General features: G+C 43.9%; 1 protein-coding gene across 1 annotated transcript in view; it reads left to right on the top strand.

Annotated features, from left to right (window-relative positions):
• The window catches only part of crim1 (cysteine rich transmembrane BMP regulator 1 (chordin-like)), a gene marked incomplete at its 3' end in the record, with an annotated part of 308756 nt that overhangs the window by 218902 nt on the left and 64854 nt on the right, over window positions 1–25000 (top strand). Inside the window, exons 6-7 of the mRNA XM_080751169.1 lie at window positions 12557–12739; window positions 18612–18809. Of these exons, the coding sequence (XP_080607295.1) occupies window positions 12557–12739; window positions 18612–18809 (381 nt within the window). The remainder of the gene's footprint in view (window positions 1–12556; window positions 12740–18611; window positions 18810–25000) is intronic.

Here is a 25000-nt window from a genome sequence, read left to right as displayed (position 1 = left end):
CAGAAAAGTCCTATCTGATCGTATTAAACAACGTTAAATGATGTTAAACTCACTTTGCCACTCACGTTGCCACTCGATATGCCACTCGATTTGCCATTCACTTTATGCATGCGCATACCCTCTATTGTTTGGCTATATAGTGCCGCCACTCACTTGCGCTTTATTTTGAAGAGCTCGGGAAGCCATGATCGTGTCCATGTTGTGGAAATTGACGACGTTGTAATGGTATGTTTATTTTCACAAGGAAATAAAACATACAAACCATGGCCGACCGCCGGTGTTGCCGTGAAAATAAGCGGTTCTCGTCGATTTTGGTAGTAGATTCTCTGAGATAAAGCCGTTTATTTGCATTAGCAATGAATAGAAGCCAATGGAGATCATGGGATATGAAGTTTTTTGCTCACCAGCCGCCGCCGCAGCACCTGTTTACCTGGTAACCATGGTAACCAGGCAACACGTCCCCATCCTTGGCGCCACACCGCCGTAATTCCTATCACGTTCCTGGACCTAATTGGCACCGGATGTGTTAAAGGGATATTTCACTTTCAAAAATACTTTTGATTCAATATTTCGATATTTGATGTAAATGTTATCAGGCCCTCCAGGCCCCTCTCCCCACACACACCAATTGTAACTTCAAACTTCATTTTAACCATGATAGATTCATTAAAAACACCCATTATTTTTGGTAAATGGTGCATTTATATAGCGCTTTTATCCAAAGCGCTTTACATAGATTGTGCATTACATTCACCCATTCACGCACACATTCATACACCGGTGGCGGAGGAAACCATGCAAGGCACCAACCTACTCACCGGGAGCAATTAGGGGTTCAGAGTCTTGCCCAAGGACTCTTCGACATTAACTCAGGGGGAGCCCGGATTTGAACTGGGAACCCTACGGGAACCCTTCGTGCTCTAATAACGGTTTCTCTACCCCTGAGCTATGCCGCCCCCATTTTTTTCTGGTGACTCATACTACCCCCTAATACGGGAGCAGGCCGTGTTTTATCCATAACTTTTTTTCATTTATTTTTAATAATTATTTGGAAAAATGAAAAAAAAATGTAATACAAAAAATAATTATCAAAAATAAATGAAAAACGTTATGGATAAAACACGGCCTGCTCACATATTAGCACAATTAGTGCCTCTTAATCTGAAGGTTGCTTGGTGCCTCGGTGCCACGCAGTTTCCTCCATAGGCCGCCGCTATTATTTTGAAGGGCTGGAAGGGGGTTGTTTTTGTTTTTTTGGATTATCACTTGACGGCAACGATTACGTCATCTAGTCACATGACAGTGTGGGACAAGAAGACGAAGATGGCTGCGCCCTGCCTTGTGCCTTGTTTACATTTAGAACTGCTGCAAAATGTCTCAAAATGGCTATTTTGTTTAAATGAAGTTTCTTTATGGGCCTCTCCATTGACTTAACATTGAGGAGCTTCACTTCGCGTGCACGCCCAACGTGCGTTGTAAACAAATCGCCGACATTACCGATGCGAGCGGGACCGGAGCGACATTAAGTAAGTAATAATATCTTTACTGTATATACAGTAAGATTCACAGTCCTCACCGTCAACGGCGCCATGGTATTAACCCTTTCAATGACGGTGAGGACTGTCAACGGCGGCAGAACAGTTAAGAGGGTAATATGAGTCACCAGAAAAATAATGGGTGTTTTTAATGAATCTATCATGGTTAAAATGGAGTTTGAAGTTACAACTTACAATGGGTGTGTATGGGGAGAAAAGCCCATAAGGTGTTTCCTTGTTGAAAGTGGAATATCCCTTTAAGGGGTTGGGGTTTAAGGGGTTAAATGTGTAAAATATGTTCGATCTGCAAGCCTACTTCTAACACTGGTTTAGTCAGTTTAACGTTACGTGTGTGTGTGTGTGTGTGTGTGTGTGTGTGTGTGTGTGTGTGTGTGTGTGTGTGTGTGTGTGTGTGTGTGTGTGTGTGTGTATGTGCATGCATGCGTGCGCCCGTGTGTGCGTGGTGGATATACTCTCGGTCCACAGTGAATTCCAGAAGTTATTCCAATCAAATATTAAAGAGGCCGTTTTCCTGCGCCTTCATCCGCCCCCTGGCTAGAGGCACCAGGCCGTGTAAACAAGCGCTCCCATGTGGGCCCAAAGGTCAGCATGGAAATAGAGGTCTGAGTGGAGGTGCTCCACCTGTTGGTGTGTAAAAATAATGCAAACAATAATAACTAGAAGCAGTGCTCTTCCGGGCACAGGTCTCCACCAGGTCAGGTATGTTATTGTGGCCTCCTGGTGGCACTATAATAGGCCAATGCTCGTGTTCTTGGACCTTTCACGGCAATCGGACGCTGCATGCATGATTTGAGGCTTTTCTGTACTTTAATTTTTTTTTTTGCAAAAGTTGACCCGCTAGTGGGAGAAATATTTGATACAGGTGTTCAGTTCACTTCCGGCAGAAAGCGTGAACATTTGCATCTAGATGTATTTTTGGGTGCTGAATTCAAAAATTGCCGGATCCAAGCACTTTTCCCATGGGATCTGGTCGTAAAATGAGAATTTAAGATGGCTCTAATTCACTTACTATACAGGGAAAAAAGACACCCCAAAAATATTCTTTAAGTAGCATGTGAGGGGTCTATCTAGGAGTTTTTCATGATTCTGAATCCATTGCAAGCATTTGTTTTGCACGAAAGACTTTTCGTGCAATAAAACTATGGTTAAGTATGGTTTAGTGATGAATCATCACTTTTCACAGTTTTGTAGGGTCCATTTCCATTTTTAGTCCAAGGAATGTTTTTCTTGCAAAACAAATGCTTGCAATGAATTCAGAATCATGAAAAACCCCTAGTTAGACCCCTCACATCCTACTTAAAGAAGGTTTTTTTTTTTTTTTTGTTTTTTTTTTTTTTTTTTGGGGGGGGGGGGGGGGATGGGGGGGGGGTCTTTTAGAGCCATCTTTAATTCTTATTTCACGACCAGATCCCATGGGGAAAGTGCTTGGATCCGACATTTTTTTAATTCAGCGAACACAAATACAATATCTAGATGCAAATTTTCACGATTTCTGCCGGAAGTGAACACATAAGCCTATTTTTGTTACATATTTGTAATATATATGTAATTGTGTAGATTTCTTGTAACTTAAGTAATGCAGATGGTTGACATTAATTCAACTCTTGAGAGGGTTTCCTCACCGCTTGGCTCCTAACCCTTGATGAGTTCACACACATCTTGTATGAACTGTTGCACGTTCAACTACAGAACAAAACTACAAGTAACGAATAACATTAAACACACACACACACACACACACACACACACACACACACACACACACACACACACACACACACACACACACACACACACACACACACACACACACACATCCTCCCCCACCCCCCCAGTCTCTCCCAACAGGGCCTCCGTTCCATTTCCAGGCTAAAACACAGTGTATTCCACCTCAAAGCTTTGTAGCGCTCTGACACACACAGAGGCATTACGGAGCTTGTTGCATAAGCAAAGCACAGCAAAGCGAGGAGGGCTTTGCAAACAGCGGCGATGGTGGAATCCAACGGCGCCTCTGATGCTGCTGCTGCCTTTCAGCAACACCACCAGGGGCGTCACCAGAGGGGGGAGTGGGACTGAGTTACTAGGGCCCAAGGTGGAGGGGCCTTAATTATGTTCTACTTTTGCTATAGAGCATCGCAGTGGAAGTGGTTTACTGGGGTCACTTAAAAATCATTCATTTTCCCCATAGACTTTTACAAAAATATTTATAACAATTATGTTAAGCCTCGAACCAAGCCATCCAGGATGGCAGTGAATCATGAACATGAGACCTTTGTTTCTATGAACAGAACATTTTGAAAATCGCTAAACAAAGGGTAGTTATTAAATGTAGTATATCAACTAATGTAATATTAAAATATGTTTTCACATAGGATCAAAGGTTGTATGGTCATGATTCACTGCCATCCTGGATGGCTTGGTTCTAGGCTTAACATAATTGTTATAAATATTTTTGTAAAAGTCTATGGGGAAAATGAATGGGTGATTTTTAAGTGACCCCAGTAAACCACTTCCGCTGCGATGCTCTATTGAAAAAATAGCAGATCTACAAGCTTGTAGATCTGCTATTTTAGAAAAGTCGTTAAAATGTGTGCAAATCTTTGAATATATGTATTTTTTTAAGAGAACTTTTGTAACTCCAATTTTGCTTCTGGGGGGTCCCTGGAACTACATATTTTGAGATGGGGGTCCATGGCCAAATAAATATAATTTTGGGGGTCCTTCACATGACAAAGTTTGAGAACCACTGACATAGAAACATATCGTCGTTGTCGGGTGGAAACCTTGTATGTCCAAAAGCACCGAGTGCCGCGCTGCGAGCTTGTAGATCAGCTATTTTTGAAAAGTCTTTGAATATATCTATTAAAAAGCGAACGTTTGTAACTCAAATATTTGCTTCTGGGGGGTCCCTGGAACAACATATTTTGAGATGAGGGTCCGCGGCCAAATACCTGTAATTTTGGGGGTCCTTCACATGAAAAGGTTTGAGAACCACTGATTTAGAGGAAGGATTTTAGAAGTCGGGTCAAAGATCGGGTCAAAGATATTCAAAGACTTTCGAACATTTTCACGATTTTTTCAAAAATAGCAGATCTACAAGCTCGCAGCGCGGCACTCGGTGCCGCGCTGTGAGCTTGTATATCTGCTATTTTTCAACAGTTAAAGCAGAAAATAATGGTTAAAGTGCTTAAAATGTAACGCGACTCGGGTGCGTTTCAGGTGTTTGAGCGTTAAACCAAAGAAACAATACCTGCAGTACATTTAAATCAAAGCCACAAAGCTGACAGTGCTTTCTGTCTGGATGAAACTGGAAACACAAATCCACTCCCCACTCGGTGCAGTGTATATGGAGCAGGGCTGCAACTGTCACATTTTGTATTATGGACAGTTGTATTTTTTTACGAGGTCAGGGCTTGGTTTTCTGCGTCGTCTGTGACTCCTGCCACCTGCATGTCATCTTGTTTTAAACCCATTCAGGGATGTGGTGGAAAAAGTACTCTGATATAAGTTTACTTTATGTAAAAAGTAGCAATTCTACAATAAGTAAAAGGCATGTGCACAAAATGTAACATGAGTAAAAGTACACAAGTATTTGCATCAAAATATACAAAATTAACAAAAGTAAAATTACAAAAATAAAAAATATTAAAAAAAAAATATATATCATATCTACAAGCTGACGACATTGCCATTCGGTAATGGGAAAAGGTTCTTCTTTCCCTTTAATTTTTTTCCCCCTAGGACCCGGAACGAAACCACGTTCATGAAAAAAACTAACAAAAAAACAAACATGCAAAACGGACCTACGGTGAGATATTTATAGGAACCAATAGATGAAAAAACTAACCGATTTTAGCGTCTTTTCCGTTCCACACTTCCAGGTTCCGGTCCCCCCGGCGATAATCCGCGAGTAAACACATATTGGACACTATTGGACCATTTGTATTTTTAAAGCAAACGTTTGTAACTCAAATATTTGCTTCTGGAGGGTCCCTGAACTAAATATTTTGAGACGGGGGTCCGTGGCTAAATACATATCATTTTGGCGGTCGTTCACATGAAAAAGTTTGAGCACCACTGACATAGAAACATAGGTTTTTCCAAAAACCTTTGAAGTATTCAAAGGACACTCATAGAATCGGGTCAAAATCGGGTCAAAATTCTAATGTTCACGATTTTTCAAAAATAGCAGATCAACAAGCTCACAGCGCGGCACTGAGTGCCGCGCTGTGACCTTGTTTATTTGCTATTTTTCAATAGTTAAAGCATAAAATAATAAAAAATAGAAAAGCACTAGAAGAGTTTAATAAGGATTGTCTCAGACGAAACATGAAGCCAGGAGCTGCATAACGAGCCAGCAAGAAGATAAATATGGAGTTTTTTTATTATTATTTTTTCATGAACTGTGAATCATGCAAATCTTTCTCCACTAGATTCACAGTATAATAGTTGAGCATAATAGAACACCTTTAACCTGCTCTGCTGAGTAGCAGCGCGCGCGCGCGTGTGTGTGTGTGTGTGTGTGTGTGTGTGTGTGTGTGTGTGTGTGTGTGCGTGTGTGCGTGTGTACGTGTGCACGTGTGCGCGTGTGTGCATCACTGGGCCTTTGTATTAAGCACCAATTGAAAGGTGAATTTTGCACCTTGTGTTGCTATGGATACTGGGGAAAGGCTGATTACACACACACACACACACACACACACACACACACACACGTTGAATGGATGGTATTATCGAAGCAAAGTTACGACAGGGGTCAGGACCATGATAACTTGAGGTGGACATTTTCTAAAAAATAAAAAAAATATATGTTTGCCACGGACATCCAAACTATATCTACCTACCACCACACTACCAGTTCATTCCTAATATGTGTATAATATAAGGATATTCTCACATTTGTCAGCCAAAGTCATGCTGTACAAAATGGTAACAATAAAATTGCCACTTTCTCATACAGTTTTCACACAGAGACAGCCAGACACGCACGCGCGCACGCACGCGCACACGCACACAGATAGACAGACAGACAGACAGACAGACAGACAGACAGACAGACAGACAGACAGAGAGAGTAGTTTAGGTTACCGCTTTGCAATGTGCAACGCTTACCGTTGGCTTTGGTCGGCTTGATGTCGTTAATAAGAAAGTCTTTCAGCAGGTGTGTTTGGTTGTAAGATGCTGTTTGTCAGAGATGTGTTTTTCATGCATTCATATTACAACCACGGTGTCTGACCACCGCCTGACTCCAGTTGTGTTGAATCCCAGTTCTCGCATCATATTAACCGGGGGGGTTTGTGCCATTTGAACAGCACAATTGGTGCTGTGTGCAGTTTCGCCGGCGCTCCTGAATAAACCAGTTGAAGCCTGCTGTTTATCTATGTTCAAGTTCTGTGGTCCAAGACATCCACCACAGTTTCTACACTTCTGCTGGTCAAAATATTCTCCTGTTGATCCACGCTTATAGTGGTAAAGTTATTCTTACAGGTCACAGAAGTATTTCGATAGGAAAATAAATCCTTAATTTTGCCATTGCCCAATTCCCAGTTTGGTTATTAACTAGAATAGATAAGTAAGGATTTTATTAAGGATGGAATGGCAGGGTCTTTGTTTTCCAGAGATGTGTTTGAATCCTCAGGGTATTATGGTCTGTCTACCTCATCATGACCACTATTAGCATTCTGAGTGCACAAGGGTCATCAGGAATGAGTGAATGCTCTGTTCAGTATTCATTGTTGTTTTCATGGTGTTGTTTTGGCGACTAACTTTTTTCACTGACCGAAACAAAATAAAAACTACTAAACTATGGCGACTAAAGCTAGGACTAACCAGTAAGACGCACGCCCTAAGGGCGAGAAACGGCGCTGAAACAACAGAGCTGACATAATATGATTGTCCATATATTGAAACCTTCCAATCCGGCTTCCGTTCACACCACAGTACAGAAACAGCACTACTCAAGGTCACCAACGACATCCTCCGCTCCGCAGACACTGGTCACCTCTCCATCCTCATCCTCCTCGATCTCAGTGCAGCTTTTGACACCATCCACCATTCCATCCTCATGTCACGCCTCCACTCCTCCCTTGGTTTATCCGGCTCAGCACTTTCCTGGATGAAGTCCTACCTCTCCGACCGCCACCAATACATATCCATCAATAACTGCACCTCCTCCACTGCTCCAGTCACCCACGGTGTCCCCCAGGGCTCAGTGCTCGGCCCCCTGCTCTTCACAATTTACATATTACCCCTCGGACAAATCCTCCACCACCACGGCCTTCAATTTCACTGCTACGCTGATGATACCCAACTCTACCTCTCCACCAAAACCATCTCCGCAGCCACCCACTCCACCCTCACCAACTGCCTCACAGACATCAAAAACTGGATGCAAAAGAACTTCTTAAAACTCAACTGCAACAAATCAGAAATAATCATCATCGGCCCCGACACCCTCACCCGCTCCACCCAGGACTTTTCACTCAACATCGACGGCACCTCAGTCAAAACCTCCACCCACATCCGCAACCTAGGAGTCATCTTTGACCCAGCCTTGTCATTCCTCCCCCTCGTCAATAACGTAACCAAAATCTAATTTTTCCACCTCCGCAACATCGCCCGTCTCCGCCCCTCCCTGACCTTCTCTGCTGCTGAAACCCTCATACACGCCTTCATTTCATCCCGGCTGGACTACTGCAACAGCATACTCTATGGCATCACCTCCAAAACACTCAACAAACTCCAATATGTCCAAAATTCTGCCGCCCGCCTACTCACCAGCACCCGCTCCAGAGACCACATCACACCTGTCCTCCATGACCTCCACTGGCTGCCCGTGAAACAACGGATCCACTTCAAAATACTCCTCACCACCTACAAAGCACTGCACAAACTGGCCCCCCCATACCTCTCCGATCTCCTCCAGCCATATGTCCCCACCCGGTCGCTCAGGTCCAGAGGGGCTGGCCTCCTCGAGGTCCCAAAGGCCAACCGCCGAACCTGGGGGGACAGGGCGTTCTCAGTGGCCGCCCCCAACCTCTGGAACGAACTCCCTAAATGCGTCAGAGACGCCCCCTCCCTCCCCTCCTTCAAAACCGCTCTGAAAACTCACCTATTCAAAACTGCCTTCCCCAGCTGATCTCGGACCATACTTTTGTTTTTATTGTTTTCTACTGTATCTTCTTATCTTATCCTAGTTTTTTTCTTCTTAATTAAGTTGTTGTTTTTATCTGCCGTACACACACGCACACACAAACAATTAGTATTGTAAAGCGACTTTGAGTACTAAGAAAAGCGCTATATAAATCTCAGCTATTATTATTATTATTATTATTATATATGGGCATTCCCAGGTATGGGTTTAAAGGAGTAGTTCACGACCCAAAATGACTTTGTTTTCCCATTGATTACTCTCGCCATGGAGACTTGATGTTTTGGTATTTGTAACATTGCTAAGACAAAAATTTGATTTTAGTCAATTTACCCCCATTAACTCATTTAATGCCAGCCTATCACCACTAGAGGGCGCCCAGTGACCAGAGAATAATAGAGATATGCTGGTAATGCATGCCCAAGCCCTGGAGCCATGACTTGCCAGAACACTTTCCTTTGTGCATGTACAGGAAGGGGATGAAGTTAGCTTGAAGTTAGCTATTGGCTACCAAGCATTTTAGATTTAGATTTTCGTCAACTTAGCCATGATTAAACCTTGCACACCTCATGCATGAGAGAAAAAACAGAGAAAATGAGCTCTAAAGATCCTGGATTGCATTGGAGTGGATGGTAAATATCAGCAAATATCGGCAAATATCGTCCTCTGTAAACAGAGGACAAAAAAAAAAAATTGAAAAAAAAATGTTTTTTTCAAAAAAAAATTTTTTTCCAGATGGGGACCCACCCAAATGCATTTGGGTCCCCATCCAGAATCAATGGGGGTAAATGTATTGTTATCAAATTATTGTTTTTGTCAACAAAAACTCAAAAATAATAATCAACTCAAGTCTCGATAGCGTGAGTAATCAATAGGAAAATAGTCATATTGGGGTTGAACTACTCCTTTAATATTGATGACATCAGGGATCCCCATATATGGGGATAAAAGGAACACAAACTGAATTCATTTTCAAGTGTGACTCGCGTCACAGCTGGTTGTTTAAGTTGGACAAAACGTGGCCATATGTTCCCAAATATGGAGATGACCCCATGAGACTCACACAATATGTCCATATATGGGCAGAGGCGTGACGCACGCACACACATGATCTGCAGGTTTCCACACTAACTAATCCTGGGAAATTGCAAGTGTGGTTGCCATGACGCGAGTCACACTTGCAAATTAATTTCTTCTTACATTTGAATTTTCCCCATGAAAGTCAATGGGGACATTTTATTCACTAACCATTAAGACTCCCTAATCGGGAGATAAGCGACCATCAGGTCGCAGCGTGATTTTAGGGCAAAATGGGTAGGAACAGTGTCCAAAAATGTGTTTGAAAAAATCGGCCTGATGGTGGCGCTATATGGGACAGATCCATGTTGATGAGATGAGTGTAGACATACTGTGTACCGATTTGCGTGATTTCAGGGCAAAATCAGCAGGAGTAGTGTCCAAAAATGTGTTTTAAAAAAGCGGCCTGAAGGTGGTGCTAAATGGGACAGATCCATGTTGATGAGATGAGTGTAGATCAAGTGTGTACCTATTTGCATGATTTTAGGGCAACATTTGTAGGAGCAGTGTCCAAAAATGTCTTTTGCAAGAATCGGCCTCATGGTGGCGCTAGAAGAGGGCCATGTGAGAATTGATGGGTGGAGGTTGTGGTTTGGCAGGCAAGGAGTGTGTGTGTGTGCAAAATTTGGCATGGATCGGGGCAACGGTTGCGCAGATATGAGCAGGGCAAAAGTGTGACGTGTGACAGACAGACTGACTGACGGACTGACTGACGGACAGCTGGTCAAGGTTTTGATAGTAACTGCGCCCTGACGGTCGCAATAAATTTATGGAGATCTCTGTAGTCATCATATCTTGGAATGCCCATACTGTGGTTCATTTGGTCCATTTGTCCACTGTCAGAGTTACAGACCTGTATGGGTCCATTTAGACCCCCCTAAAGGAACCCACAGAGTCCCTGGAATCCACTTTGAGAACCACTGGCATACAGCATACGTCATAAGCGTCAGTGTCTTCATCGTTGCACACAGTAGACATGACAGTCATGGGTACAATGGCAGGGTTTCTCTGTTGTGTTAATCATCAGGCGGTGTACAACCTCTCACCCGAACACTTCAAAATGTACACATAATGAGCTGCGTGTTCATTATTTACACCAGCAGCGTCTAATTAAAGTCTCAACGAGAAGTCACAACTGAACCGGCTTCTTTTGTTACGCCAGACAGACGTGTGTGTGTGTGTGTGTGTGTGTGTGTGTGTGTGCGTGTGTGCGTGCGTGCGTGCGTGCGTGCGTGCGTGCGAGTCGGCACAACCTCAGAAAACAAAGACACACGAAACCATATCAACAGGTACACAGTATTGTGTATCATTATTTTATGCTTTAACTATTGAAAAATAGCAGATATACAAGCTCGCTGCGAGCTTGTAGATCTGCTATTTTTGAAAAATCGTGAAAATTAGAATTTTGACCCGATTCTATAAGTGTCTTTTGAATCCTTCTAAGATTTTTTTAAAAAACCTATGTTTCTATGTCAGCAATCTGGCCAGCCATCGCCAAAGATGGCTGGCTGAAGAGTTCAGTTAGTCTGTTCTTGAGAGACTACTATGTCAGTGGTTCTCAAACCTTTTCTTGTGAAGGACCCCCAAAATGATATGTTTTTGGCCACGGACCCCCATCTCAAAATATTTAGTTCCAGGGACCACACAGAAGCAAAAATTTTGTTACAAACGTTTTGAAAATGACTTTTTCAAAAATAGCAGATCTACAAGCTCGCCGCGCTGTGAGCTTGTATATCTGCTATTTTACACTGGTTAAAGCATTCAATAATTCTAGGCCTAAATGGGTTAAAGCGTGAATGATTTGTCTTGTATTGAAACAGGTACAAACCCACCCTCAAGTGATGTCTGCCACATTCTCACTCTTAATTCGGCAGACTCTTGTTATTGGAGGGGGTGAAATCGCAACATTCTTGCATATTTAATTAATGCATTCTCTTCTCCCCCTGTGTTTACAAATTCTTCGACCCACAATGTAGAGCCAGGGCCGCAGTATTTAAATACCTGCGGTCGGGAACGGGCCATCGAAAATAAAACCAATGCGACGGGAAACGCAAAATCCCTCAACAAACCAGATAGAGCTTATATATTTTTAGCAAGATATGAGCATGTCTACGTGCTGAGGAGAACGTCTCTCATTGAGGGGAGGGTCAGTAATGGTCGGAAATCTAACGGGAGGGGGATTTAACCCGCCTACAGCTCTACCACACACATTTCATTGCTTGCATTTGACGCGGATGCATTCACACCAACGGTGAACCGCATGCTGTTGCAAATCGAAACCGCCGTTTTTTTGGTGGATTTGAATTTGTTTCTTTGATCCGCAACAGAATACGCACACGTCTTCACACATGCCCAAACCATGCACACTTTTCCGACAATACGCTTCAGTTTTCATTTTAATTAGATTAAACCATATGAATGCACCCTTAGACTCTCACCCAAATCCAACCCTTATAATGTTACTGTTGGATAGAAACCTCCTATCTCCAAATCCAAACTTTTTGTGTTTCCAGCCGATCCATGAGAAGCCCGGCTGTGAGCTTGTGGATTTGCGATGTTCTGTTGAAAGCTTTCCCCACGATATTTTGGGGGTTCGCGGCCTGAAAAGGTTGCGAACAACTGGTCTAAATGACATTTTAACCCTGTGGTCAAACCTAAGTAGCAAATCAAAGATGTTTGTCTTTTTTTCTCTTCTGTTCCAGTCACCAAGTCATTTTAACCCTTTGGTCTAACGTCTATGTGATGTGTATCTTTGTCCTCTCTTCTTCCCCAGACACCAAGTCGGTGTGTGTGTTCGGCGGGGCGGAGCACGCCGAGGGGGAGCTCTTCCAGTTGGACGCCTGCCGCTTCTGCCGCTGCCAAGGGGGCGTGGCCAACTGTTACCACGCCCAGTGTGCCACCCTGCGCTGCCCGCGGCAATACACGCCCCCAGGAGAATGCTGCCCCGTGTGTGAGGGTGAGTTGTGTCCGCTGTTGCCCTCTATCTAGCTAGAGGTGTTCCCATACAGACACCAGGAGCGGTGCCGATGCCGATACTGCCTACAACTCTGCTATTGGTATCGTCGAGAGAGAGACTTTTTTTTTTACTTCCAACTCGTCTAGTATTAGTGGTCCTGGCTCGTCCTACACTTTCCAACGATACGTGCTCTGACACTTTATTCCATTGAAAATGGCCAGATGGAAAGTTTACAGCCCCCCAATTTTCACTGAATCTATGCTGTCGGCGGCGCGACACTTCCCGGGGTGCCGTTCCCAAATTAGTTCGGCTTTTTATATAAAATTAATTAAACACTCGAAGGCCTTACCGAAGCCTGCGGCTAAATTTTCGAGCAGTCCGTCGGCCGCGATTTGTTTACATCGGCACGCGAGATTTGCAGCCTGATGGCAACTTTTTTATTGGCGACACCACTTTGCCAAACCTGGCCAACTCTTGCACAATAAGCTCATCGCTTATAAACGGTGGGAGGCTTGATAACAGGACCTTTGTTGCTGGTGTAGCGAGAGGCAACACTGACACAAAAGTGTTCTTAATCTCCAGGCCTTTTGTGAAAACAGCGTTTGCCTGCTCCACCTCATCAACAAAAACAACGATGCCACCGTTCCTCCTAGCAGCTGATTTCACGCTTGTCGCTCCCACGACTTCAGCGACAGCCACAATACAGTCCTCCACCGAGCAAGGGAAACTTGGTGAGATTTTAAACCCATGTTTCCGAGTTAGATTTACCAACTCCATGACGCCGAAAACGCAGACAGCCGCACCGAGCCGCAAACCACAAAACCACAATCCCCGCTCCTCACAGTGGGGATTAAAACACCAAGCAAAGAAGGAAAACAATTACCCAAAAAAAAAAATATTAACTCATTCGTAGTTTACGGCCGTAGAGCCCGGAGATTTCTCTATGTCTTTCACTGCCGGCTTCTCCTACCTGTTAACGTGGGCGCTCATCCAGTTCGCATCGTGCGTGAACGGACACTGCTATGCATCGTGTGTTCGCGTATTCCATCAGCTTCTCAAATCCGTTGACATTTTGCAATTGATCAATCCGTTCTCCATCTGTAAGCCGCAGAGTTTATACAGAAAGCTAACGGGCCAAAATAGACGACGGACCATCAGCTTCCGGTTCACGGGCTCAATGATAAGTGGTCCGCTCAATAATGTGTCCGTGTAGAAACCGATCACGGAGCATTAGTTCCGGCCTATTTTAGTTCCGCTTCGATAATTTTTTTTTTTTTAATTAAAGCTTATTAAATCTCCGGGTTCTACGGGCATGGCAGAGAAGGGGTACAAAGGGGTATTTTTTTGGCAGCAAAATTGTTAAGAACATGAAAGAAAAGACAGATAGAGACTCACTCACTCTTCACGCTGCCCGCTCACACACACACACACTCAGTGTGAGAGAGAGAGAGAGAGAGAGAGAGAGAGAGAGAGAGAGGTTTCCCACGGTCATGAAATTCCTGGAAATATTTTGAAATTAGAAAAATACTTCTCCAGTACTGGAAAAGTTTGGGAATTGATCAAGGGTCCTGGAAGGTCCTGGAAAAAAATAGCTATGCATTGTTTTGGGTTATTGATTTTGTTAATTCATTTATTGCCACCATGAATCTACTTTGAGGGTTCCGTGCCACAATTTTCCAACCTTTTGACGTGGACACGTGCGTGCCCATCGTGCACGATCCGCATGCACGCCACGGCCTGTTCGCAGCGTGCACGCTTTATTTTTGCTACACTGCCTGTCTTTGGGCATTGCACATAGGAGTAAGCGACTCGTTATTGCGCTGAATTATTGTTATATAGTCCTGGAAATTGGTAGCCTGATTTCAGACTCTGTGCTGAGCTTGAGTCTGACATTGTCCCATTGACAAGAGATTTCAAAGGGGAGGGGATTTGACATTTGAAATTCCCAATCACAAGAGATCTGGTGGGAGGGGTTGTGTTTGACTTGTGTGTACCCTCCCCCTCCCCTCTATGACAGGCATCAAACAGGTCGTTGTCTTTGATGCTAACGAGGTGTGCACAACCCCCCTTTGAAGTTCAAAGGGAGCAATTAAGAGCTTTGGCTGAGCTCTCCCTCCCTCCACTGTTTCTGTTGATTTTCAAAAGTTAGACCCACCCCCTCCTGCCTCAGACCAGAGCAGGTAGAGGTTCATTATGCAACACCAGACCAAGAGAAGCAGTCCACTCAGAGAGTGGGCGGGTCTATTGGCTGGAGCCAGGCAAGGAAATTGGCTTAAATATTCTGGAAAAGTTTTGGAAATTCATTGGTAAAAATGTGTGGGAACCCTGGAGAGAGAGAGAGAGAGAGAGAGAGAGAGAGAGAGAGAGAGAGAGAGAGAGATAGAGAGAGAGAGAGAGAGAGAGGTGACAGAGTGCATCTCGTGTTGTGTTTAACGTTGTGTTTACAGGCAGACTGAATTGTAATTTTTACGGGGCAGCCCAGGGGGCCTCCTCTGCCTCGGGGTGCTACGCAACTGCGTGGTCTGCATAGTGCAAATAACCGTGCAAATAAATCAGTAACAAGTACACATAACAAATAAGGAATACAAACTAATTCAGGAAAAAAAAAACACTGTAACCAGGAATATTCACTCAAATAGTGCATCAAAAGTAACACAGCAAATTAAACTAATAGGAAACCAAACAAAATGACAACATGCCTCTCTCTAACTGCAGTTAAATGGCTGCCTTTTGACACAGCTGCCGGGTATATAATCGATGAATTGGTCTGCCAGGGTTTTTCAGTATTTTTACATTAGTCTAGTAGGAAAGGGGGGTCCACGCGCATAGGAATCCATTGCAAGCATTTGTTTAAAAATCACACCCGTGTGAACTGAGCGGTGGTCGTGGAGGCTGCGCAATAATTTAATTGAATTCAATTGATTTGAATTTTTGAATTGAATTGAGTGAGTGAGTGAATGAGTGAGAGAGCCACGAATAGAGAGAGTGTGTGTGTGTGTGTGTGTGTGTGTGTGTGTGTGTGTGTGTGTGTGTGTGTGTGTGTGTGTGTGTGTGTGTGTGTGTGTGTGTGTGTGTGTGTGTGTGTGTGTGTGTGTGTATGTGTGTGTATGTGTGTGTGTGTGTGTGTGTGTGTGTGTGTGCGCGCCTGGCCTGGCCTGGCCTGAACGTTTGTGTGTGAGTGTGCCTGGCCTATCCTGAACAACAGCGCCCCTCCCTTAACATGTGTGGTCATAAAAGGTCCTGCAGGCTACAGACAGACACGCATACAGACAGACATACCCACACACAACGCCACGTATAGGAGCGTTGTGACCACCGCTCAAAAAAAAAAAAAAAAAAAAAACATTCTTAGCATGGGTAGATAGCCATTTCAGCCAGTCAGATTGCTTCGTCTGAACTACCTGTTGTATAAATGGTTAACAACCTGGACCTACATCCGCTGAAGAGTGATGCCATGTCCCATCGGCCCAGCCCTTATCACACTGTGCAGTAATTACAACCAGGAGTGTGGCGCTCACTGCTGACAGCCAGGGAAACCTGCTAGCTCTCAGCCCGTCACGCCACGGCGAGTTGTGAGCTCCTACATCTGTTATTTTCACTGTGTTTGTGAGACAGTCTTGTATGATGAAGTAGGTTTGTTAATGCAGTGGTTCTCTGGAAGAAACGGTGGGGCAGTGGTTAGCGCTGTCGCCTCACAGCTTAGAAGGTCCTGGATTCGATTCCCGCCGGGGGACGCTGTGGGCGCTGGGGGCGTGTTCTTTCCTCCACGTAATGAGCGCCCACACCCTAGGTGGCGTTGGCGATAGGGCCTTTCTGTGTGGAGTTTGCATGTTCTCCCCATGTCTCCTAGGGTAGATACCCTCACAAAAACATAATCCTGGTCTCAATAATGCCTCCCCCTGGCCAGCCAGGGCGCCTGATGGAGGGGAAAGGAACTGGTTGGAATAAACTGTTCCTTCCATGTCCAAACCGGGGAAATCCCCCCTGTCAGGTGAAAAGAAGCAACTTGGACTCCTCATGCATAGAAGGAAGCATGAGGTCAGTCCATTGTCTCCCCAGGCGAGGCAGAGAGAGAGCAGAGCCCAGGATTACATAGGGAATTGGCACTGTGTGAAAAAACGGGTTACAAAATCGTGGGGAAAAAAAATTAAATAAAAATGAGTGGTTCTCAACGTGTGGGTCGGATGCCCACATGATGTCAAATAATATAAGCTCACAACGCCTCGCAGCGCAAGGCGTTTACCTGCTATTTTCACAGTCAGAAGCAAGTCAAACTAAATTCAATGCTTGAACTCCTGCAATTCCAAGTGCTTGTAGAGTGGGGGGTCCTCGGTTAAAATGTGATTATTTTGAGGGCTCGTGGCCTGAGAAGACTGAGAAGCACTGCATACATTTAACAGGAAAAAAAGCACTGAGAGTTGAAGTACGGAGATACAAGGTCTCTGGCCCATAGCGACAGCTATCATCTTCACTTGAGAGTAATGACATACACTTTTAGAAACATTCACCGGCAAGAGAAAGAATGATGATTATTCAGGGCTTCTTACCAGGCCCACGGGTCTTTGAACCATTTAGGTCTAGAGTTATTTAATGCTTTAACTATTGAAAAATAGCAGATTTACAAGCTCACAGCGCGGCACCGAGTGCATGTCATTTTGGGGGGTCCTTGACATGAAAAAGTTTGAGAACCACTGATTTAGATGAAAGATTTAGAAGACATTCATAGAGTCGGGTCAAAAAATATTCAAAGACTTGCACAACATGTTCATAATCGTTTCCATGTTGAAAAATGTTTTATTTTCAAACAATTTTCAAAAGTTGTGGAAATAGCCCATCTACAAGCTCACAACGCGTCGCGATGTGACCGGCCATTTCCGCTATCAATGTTCTTTTTTAAGTATAATATACAGTATGTCAAATATGTCAGTCATTTCTTTGAATATTTAGGTTATGTGTCATATCTGCCATGTGCAACTTCAAAGTGTGCAGGCCAAACAGAAATGTAATTGTCAACGACAAAAACACAATTAAATCGTTAATCGCAATTATTTGAGTGACAATTGATCGTCATGTAAAATGTCGTAATTGTGACAGCCCTACCGTCATATAACCCCAGGGGTTCTCAACCTGTGGGTCGGGACCCCCAGGGACCCCCAGGGGTCCCAAATTATTTGGAAGGGGTCCCCAGATGATTAACTTAATGTGCAAAATTGTTTTCTCACTCAACAGTAAACAAACCAACAAAGTTTGCATAGAGGTTATCTGCAAATTTCTAAAGTGGCAATTTAAGGACTTTTTAATACCTCTCAGGCTTTCCACACACAGGCAGGCACTAAGTTGTGTGAGAGTTGTGTGGGGGAGGCGGGGGGCAGAGACAGCACAATGCTTTCCGGATGGAAGTCTAGTGGTTTGAAGTCTAGTGAGAGTCCTGTGGTTGCACAGAGCACCATCCAACAAGCACACAACACGCACTAGACTTCAAACCACTAGACTTCCATCCGGAATGCATTGTGCTGTCTCTGCCCCCCCGCCTCCCCCACACAACTCTCACTCAACTTGTGCAGCCTAAATGACTGAATGAGAGTGCAGCCTAAAATGACAAATTAAACATTGGCCAAATTGTCAAATATTAGAGGCCAAAATTAGCAGAAAATAGCAGATCTACATGCTCACAGCGTTGTGAGCTTGTAGATCGGCTATTTTCACAACAGAACTGTGCTATACAAAATGTAACGCCTCAACTTGTAGTGCTATATAAGGGTGGGGGAGTTAAAATATGATTATTTTGGGGTCGCGGCCTGAAAAGGTTGAGAACCACTGATATAAGCCAAGGCGTTAAACTCAGCTTGTTTTTTTTTTTTGCCCTCCACAGACCCTCTGTACCCGGCGTTGAGCGCGGCGGGCTGCTACGTCAACGGGCACATCATGGCGCACGGCGAGCACTGGCGCGAGGACGACTGCACCTTCTGCCAGTGTGTGTCCGGGGAGCGGCGCTGCGTGGCCGCCGCCTGCGCCCACAACTGCCTGAACCCTGTCAAGGTGCCCGGGGAGTGCTGCCCCGTGTGCGAAGGTAACGCACGCACACCCATCTCACCTAATCACAGGGTTCCCACGGTCATGAAATTCCTGGAAATATTTTGAAATTAGAAAAATATTTCTCCAGTACTGGAAAAGTTTTGAAATTGATCAAGGGTCCTGGAAGGTCCTGGAAAAAAATTATACCTCTGAAATGACAATTTAAACATTGGCCAAATTGTCAAATATTAGAGGGAGAAAGTGTGAAAATAGCCGATCTACATGCTCACAACGCCTCGCAATGCGAGGCGTTGTGAGCATGTAGATCTGCTATATTCACAATAAAACCGTGTTATACAAAATTCCTCAACTCTTAGTGCTCGTCAGGGTGCCGGGATTCCCAGTTCAAATATGATTATTTCGGGGGTCACGGCCTAAAAAGGTTGATAACCACTTGCATACACTACCTGTCTTTGGGCATTGCGCATAGGACTCGTTATTGAGCTGAATTATAGTCTTGGAAATTGGGTTAAATATTCTGGAAAGGTTTTGGAAATGTTTTGGAAATTAATTGGTAAAAATGTGTGGGAACCCTTTAATCAGAATCATAGACTGTATAAAAGATATGGACAAAGCGAAGCCATTGGTTTCTATGCAGCGCAAATGACACAATATGGGTCCTTGGCATGGGTGTCGCCATCATAGATTGTAAAGGCACCAGAGGATGCTATTGGCTGCCAACGGTCACGTGCAACCGCAGGGATACATGGGAGAATGTGGTCGGAGCCTCCCGAAATACAGCACACGAAGAAGAACACAGCCGGCTGGTATTAGTTTAGTTGGCCACGCCCCCTGCAACTTTATCATCAATTTTAACTTAAATGGGACCTTATTTTCGCAAAACGCATATAATCGTGATTGAATGGCAATTTTTAACTAGTGATAGGAACCATAAAGTATTTATGAAAATTGAAAATGTTAATTAAGGTTAGAAAACGAAAGGGGAAAATGAATGGGGTCCAATGGAGAACAATTCTTTTTGCGATCGGCCGGGGGGGAAAACAGCGCAACTAGCGGCCAATCATAGGAAGTTTTAGTTCCGTATTGGAATCATTTTAAATCGGCGGAACTATGCCCCTGATCAGAATGCGTACCACAAAAGTGTGTGTATGTCCATCTGTAACTCCACGTTCAGCAGTTTAAAAATTGTCTAAAAAACATAATACATATGCTGACCATCTACTTTTCCACCTTCAGATGTGTCTCTACTCTCATAATCCCAAAATGTTTACACATTTTTCCCAAAGTTTATTTTATACTGTGTGGCGCAGGGCCACACAGTATAAAATAATTAAGGCCCCTCCACCTTGGGCCCAAGTAACTCAGTCCCACTTTTCCCCCCCTTGTGACGCCCCTGCACACACGCACGCACATCCATGCACACACGCAGACACGCGTGCATACACACACAATGAAAAAAAAAACATGGGTGACAATGAAAAGCTTTTTAATCCATTTAGGTGCTTTTAATTGGCGATAATGTGCTTTGAATTGTTGGCAATAAGGTATTCTGTTTCTACGCACGCACACACACACACACACACACACACACACACACACACACACACACACACACACACACACAAGCGCTCACAAATGGACGCAAACAAACATGGAACTAAATGAAAAGCTTTTTGGTGTTTAATCCATTTAGGTGCTTTAATTGCCGATAATGTGCTTTTAATTGTTGCCAATAATGTATTCTATTTCCACACACACACACACACACACGCGCGCGCACACACACACACACACACACACACACACACACACACACACACACACACACACACACACACACACACACACACACACACTTAAATAAATGCAGAGGTTTGTGAAAGGCGGGAAACCGTTTAGCATGTGAAAGCGCTTTTTGTCTGGGAAGATAATGCAGTTACATGTGCGTGCGTGCGTGCGCGTGTGTGTGTGTGTGAGACACACAAAACACACAGATAAGCGTCTCACAGACACAAAGAAACATGTTAATGTACCAGGAGACGGCTGGCCTATTTATGACTGTGACACAGGAATCTGTACACACACACACACGCACACGCACACACGCACACGCACACTCACACACGCACGCACGCACGCACGCACGCACACACACACCACAGCACAAAGGCGAACAACGCACCTGTAAAGACACTTATTGTCTCAAGCCTGACTTATACTCGTTTGCACACCGGTGTTGCACTGAGGCTTAGCACACACACACACACGCACGCACGCACGCACGCACGCACGCACACACACACACACACACACACACACACACACTGCGGTGTACGGAGGTGGTGTGAGTGCTTCATTTCCACTGAGGAAGTGCAGAGTTGCAAGTTTTCCGCTCTGCAGATTTTTACATTTGTTCAGGAGAAGGTCCCCCCCCCCCCCCCCCCCCCCCCTGAAACACAATGAGGTTGATGCAACTGTTAACTTTTATTCAAATAGAGATATCGGCTGTCACAGTTATTACATAATCGTCTAATCGCAATTATTTGACATAATCGCGATTATTTTTTCATAATTGTCATAATCGTTTCCATGTTGAAAAATGAAACACAGTACAATCCATAAATCAACATTAATACACATTAACATATGTAACTAAATCCCCTGGGAGGAAGCCGGGAAGGTGGCAGGATTCTTTAAAGGAGTAGTTCAACCACAAAATGACTTTTTTTTCCTATTGATTACTCATGCCATGGAGACTTGAGTTCAATATATATACTGTATATATTTTTGAAGCGGTGAAAGCCGCTTCCAAGGAGTGGCTTTGTGTGTCCCATGTGTGTCCCCCACGTCCATATATGGTCATTTCAGTCCAGAATGAACAGGTTTTATCTGTCCCGTACGTCCAGAATATGTGTGTAGTGTCCGTCCCGGTCTGATGATTGGATGATTAAAAATGTCCAATGAGTATTGGTCAAGCTTCACGTGACAATCCGGCCCTCCAGATAAAATCATTCATTCATTCAGAATTCTGAGCTCTGGAACTCTAGAACACATACCGCTTCACTTCGAACCGAATGTATATACAGAGTTCATAGCTCTAGAACACATAGAATAAAAGTTCACCGCTTCGCTTCGAACCGAGGTTTGATTTTTTTTAAACTGATGGTTTCCCCATCCACTGCCATTCATTTGTGTCCCCAACCAGGGCCATGCATCCGTGTCCCCATCCGGAATCATGGGATTACATTTACTATAAACACATTTTTGTCTTAGTGTGACAAATATATATTAAAAGAATATTATTGAACTCAAGTCTCCATGGCATGAGTAATCATTAGAAAAAAAGTCATTTTGGGGGTGAACTACTCCTTTAACACTGACAGATGTTCCACCATTGTGACAGCTAACGCATAGAATGAACAGAGAATAGTGACTGATTAACTGAATCCTGCTGAGAACTGGATATTTGACAGGAGATGCGCACCATCGCCATTATCAATTAAATGAAATAAAAAAATCAATCTGTCATATCTCGTCAATGGTAGTGGGGGCTTATAAAAGGAATGTGTCATAATGCCAATGGTAGTGAATGAGTTAAATACCGATGAAATTAAATTCCCTCTCAACCGCCTAAAAAGTAACCACCTCAAACACTGCAAACTGCAGAAGGTAATGATGAAATGTATTATTCAATTGATCTTCTCAAAACATGTCATTATCCCCCCCCCAACCCCACACGTTTTGCTGCTGTGTCTCCACTTTATTTCCTCAGCAGTGAGTGCTGTTCACATGCTTGTCATCACACTTATTAACCCATTAAAACCTGGAGTTGTAACCACTTTAACCATTATTTTATGCGTTAACTGTTAAAAAATAGGCAGATCTACAAGCTGGCAGCGCGGCACCGAGTGCCGCGCTGCCAGCTTGTAGATCTGCTATTTTTGAAAAATCGCGATGGGGGTCGGTGGCCAAATACATACAATTCTAGGGTTCCTTGACATGAAAAGGTTTGAGAACCATGGCATGGACATAGAAACATGCATTTTTTTTTAGACCTTAGAAGGATTTAGAAGACATTTATAGAATCGGGTCAAAAATATTCAAAGACTTGCACAAATGTTCACCACAATTTTTTTCAAAAATAGCAGATCTACAAGCTCGCAGCGCGGCACTCGGTGCCGCGCTGTGAGCTTGTATATCTGCTATTTTTTAATAGTTAAAGCATAACATAAGTGTGTTCCCGGTCGTAGTCTGTTAACTACACAGCTGTAGCCAGACAGACAGACAACAAAACAAGCCACCGGCAGCTCTGCTGTCAATACAAAGCTAACTATCGTCACTGCTGTCTCTCAAGAAACCTTGTATCTCCATATTTTCACTTCTGTCTGTGCTTTTCCCTAAATGAACGCATATATTCTGTGACATCACTGTGATGTCAGGGGAACCAAATCCCTTTTATTGCCATATATGGATATCCCCGTGATGCCAGGGGAACCAAATCCCTTTTATGCCCATATATGGAGATATGGAGATCCTTGTGATGCCAGGGGAACCAAATCCCTTTTATGCCCATATATGGAGATATGGAGATCCTTGTGATGCCAGGGGAACCAAATCCCTTTTATGCCCATATATGGAGATCCCTGATGTCCACATTACTGTGACATCACTGTGACTCTGTCCCTTTTATGCCCATATATGGAGATCCCTGATGTCCACATCATTGTGACATCACTGTGACTCTCTTCCTTTTATGCCCATATATGGAGATCCCTGATGTCATGTATGGAGATCCCTGTGATGCTAGGGGAACAAATCCCTTTTATATACGTATACATCACTGGCCAGATGGCCAGGGCATGGCGCGACCTCGCCCTTTAGGGCGCTTTTCACCCTTAGGTGTCTTACTGGTACAATAATAAAAAAGAAACGGTTTTGGACATAAAAGGTTTCCACCCGACAGCAACGTTAGAGTACTGGACAGCTCTCTTTTCTTTTTCATGTATTTATGTATTTATTTCCTGTTATTTGTGTTGATAAAAGCTTTGGTGTTCTTGGAAACGCAATGTGGTTTCATAAAACCCAGAGATTTGATGGAATGAACAACAGCAGCCGTCACAACACAGCATGACAGAGACAAGACAATACGGGGCGTGGATTCATGTTTAGTTTATTTATGTATTTATTATTATTATAATGTTTTTTTTATGGTGAAAATGGAGTCTTTGATTTTCAGTTATTCTCTCTTTTTTTTAAGACAGTTTTTTTGCAAGTGTTCAACTTATAGCTAATTGTGGGCTCGCCTGAAAGGAGAGAACACTATGTTATCCTCATTATTTATATAGTGAGTTCCGCCGCAGACAGTTCAAAGGCGAAAACACTATGGTTTCGTCATTATTTCCGCCGCATATCGTGTTCCGTTAGCCAATGATGCGCAATTGGTGGAAAAAAATCTGGGAGTGGTGTTAGCTGGAGTATTGGTTGAGCTTCACATGACAGTTAGCACGCTGCAGAATATAGTCACGAGCGAGCCCACACTGTTTCGTAGGAACAGTATTTCTAGTTGATTTCTACAGTCTTTGGTGTGCGGTATGACTGGGCCAGGAACTGAACCCGGACCTGTAATGAATTGGTGAGTGTGATTGATGTTGGATGGGCAGCAAAATAAACAAAACTACTTCGCTACTCACCTAACCAAAGGTAGTTTTGCGTTGTTGAAAGTCTTTTCATCCAACACTGATCCAACTCGACCGCCGCTTATTTCCGGGTTGTGTCTGCGGTGGCTCGAGGTGAGTGCATTTTATTTCATGACAAAAATAGTGTATTTTACAGTGGGTGGGGTGCTGAGAGTTTTCCCACCGGAGAGAATAGACTTTCAACAACGCAAAACTACCATTGGTTTGGTGAGTAGCGAAGTAGTTTCGTTTATTTTGACTGAAGTTGAGCCCTCGTAGGGGTAGAGAAATCCCTGTCTAGTCTTTGAGGAAGCCACCTGTCAGAGTGTCAGTGCAGCTGACGCTCTGGACCAGAGCCACCCAGTACCCAGCAACAAACGTTGCACTTTCTGGAAGCTCCCGGCTCAATCCCCCTCACAATTGAGCATGGAACTGAACCCCTAAATGTAGCCCCTGTATCATATTTATTAACTCATCCAGTGCCCGGAATCTCCACTAGAGGGCGCCCAGTGGCCAGAGAATCCACCATAGACATACGCTGTATATGCAC

Source organism: Nannobrachium achirus (genome assembly GCF_963921795.1).
Source record: "Nannobrachium achirus genome assembly, chromosome: 20".
NCBI classification, from domain to species: Eukaryota; Metazoa; Chordata; class Actinopteri; order Myctophiformes; family Myctophidae; genus Nannobrachium; species Nannobrachium achirus.
The sequence above is the reverse complement of the archived record's forward strand: the minus strand, read 5'-3'. Positions and strand labels throughout refer to the sequence as shown.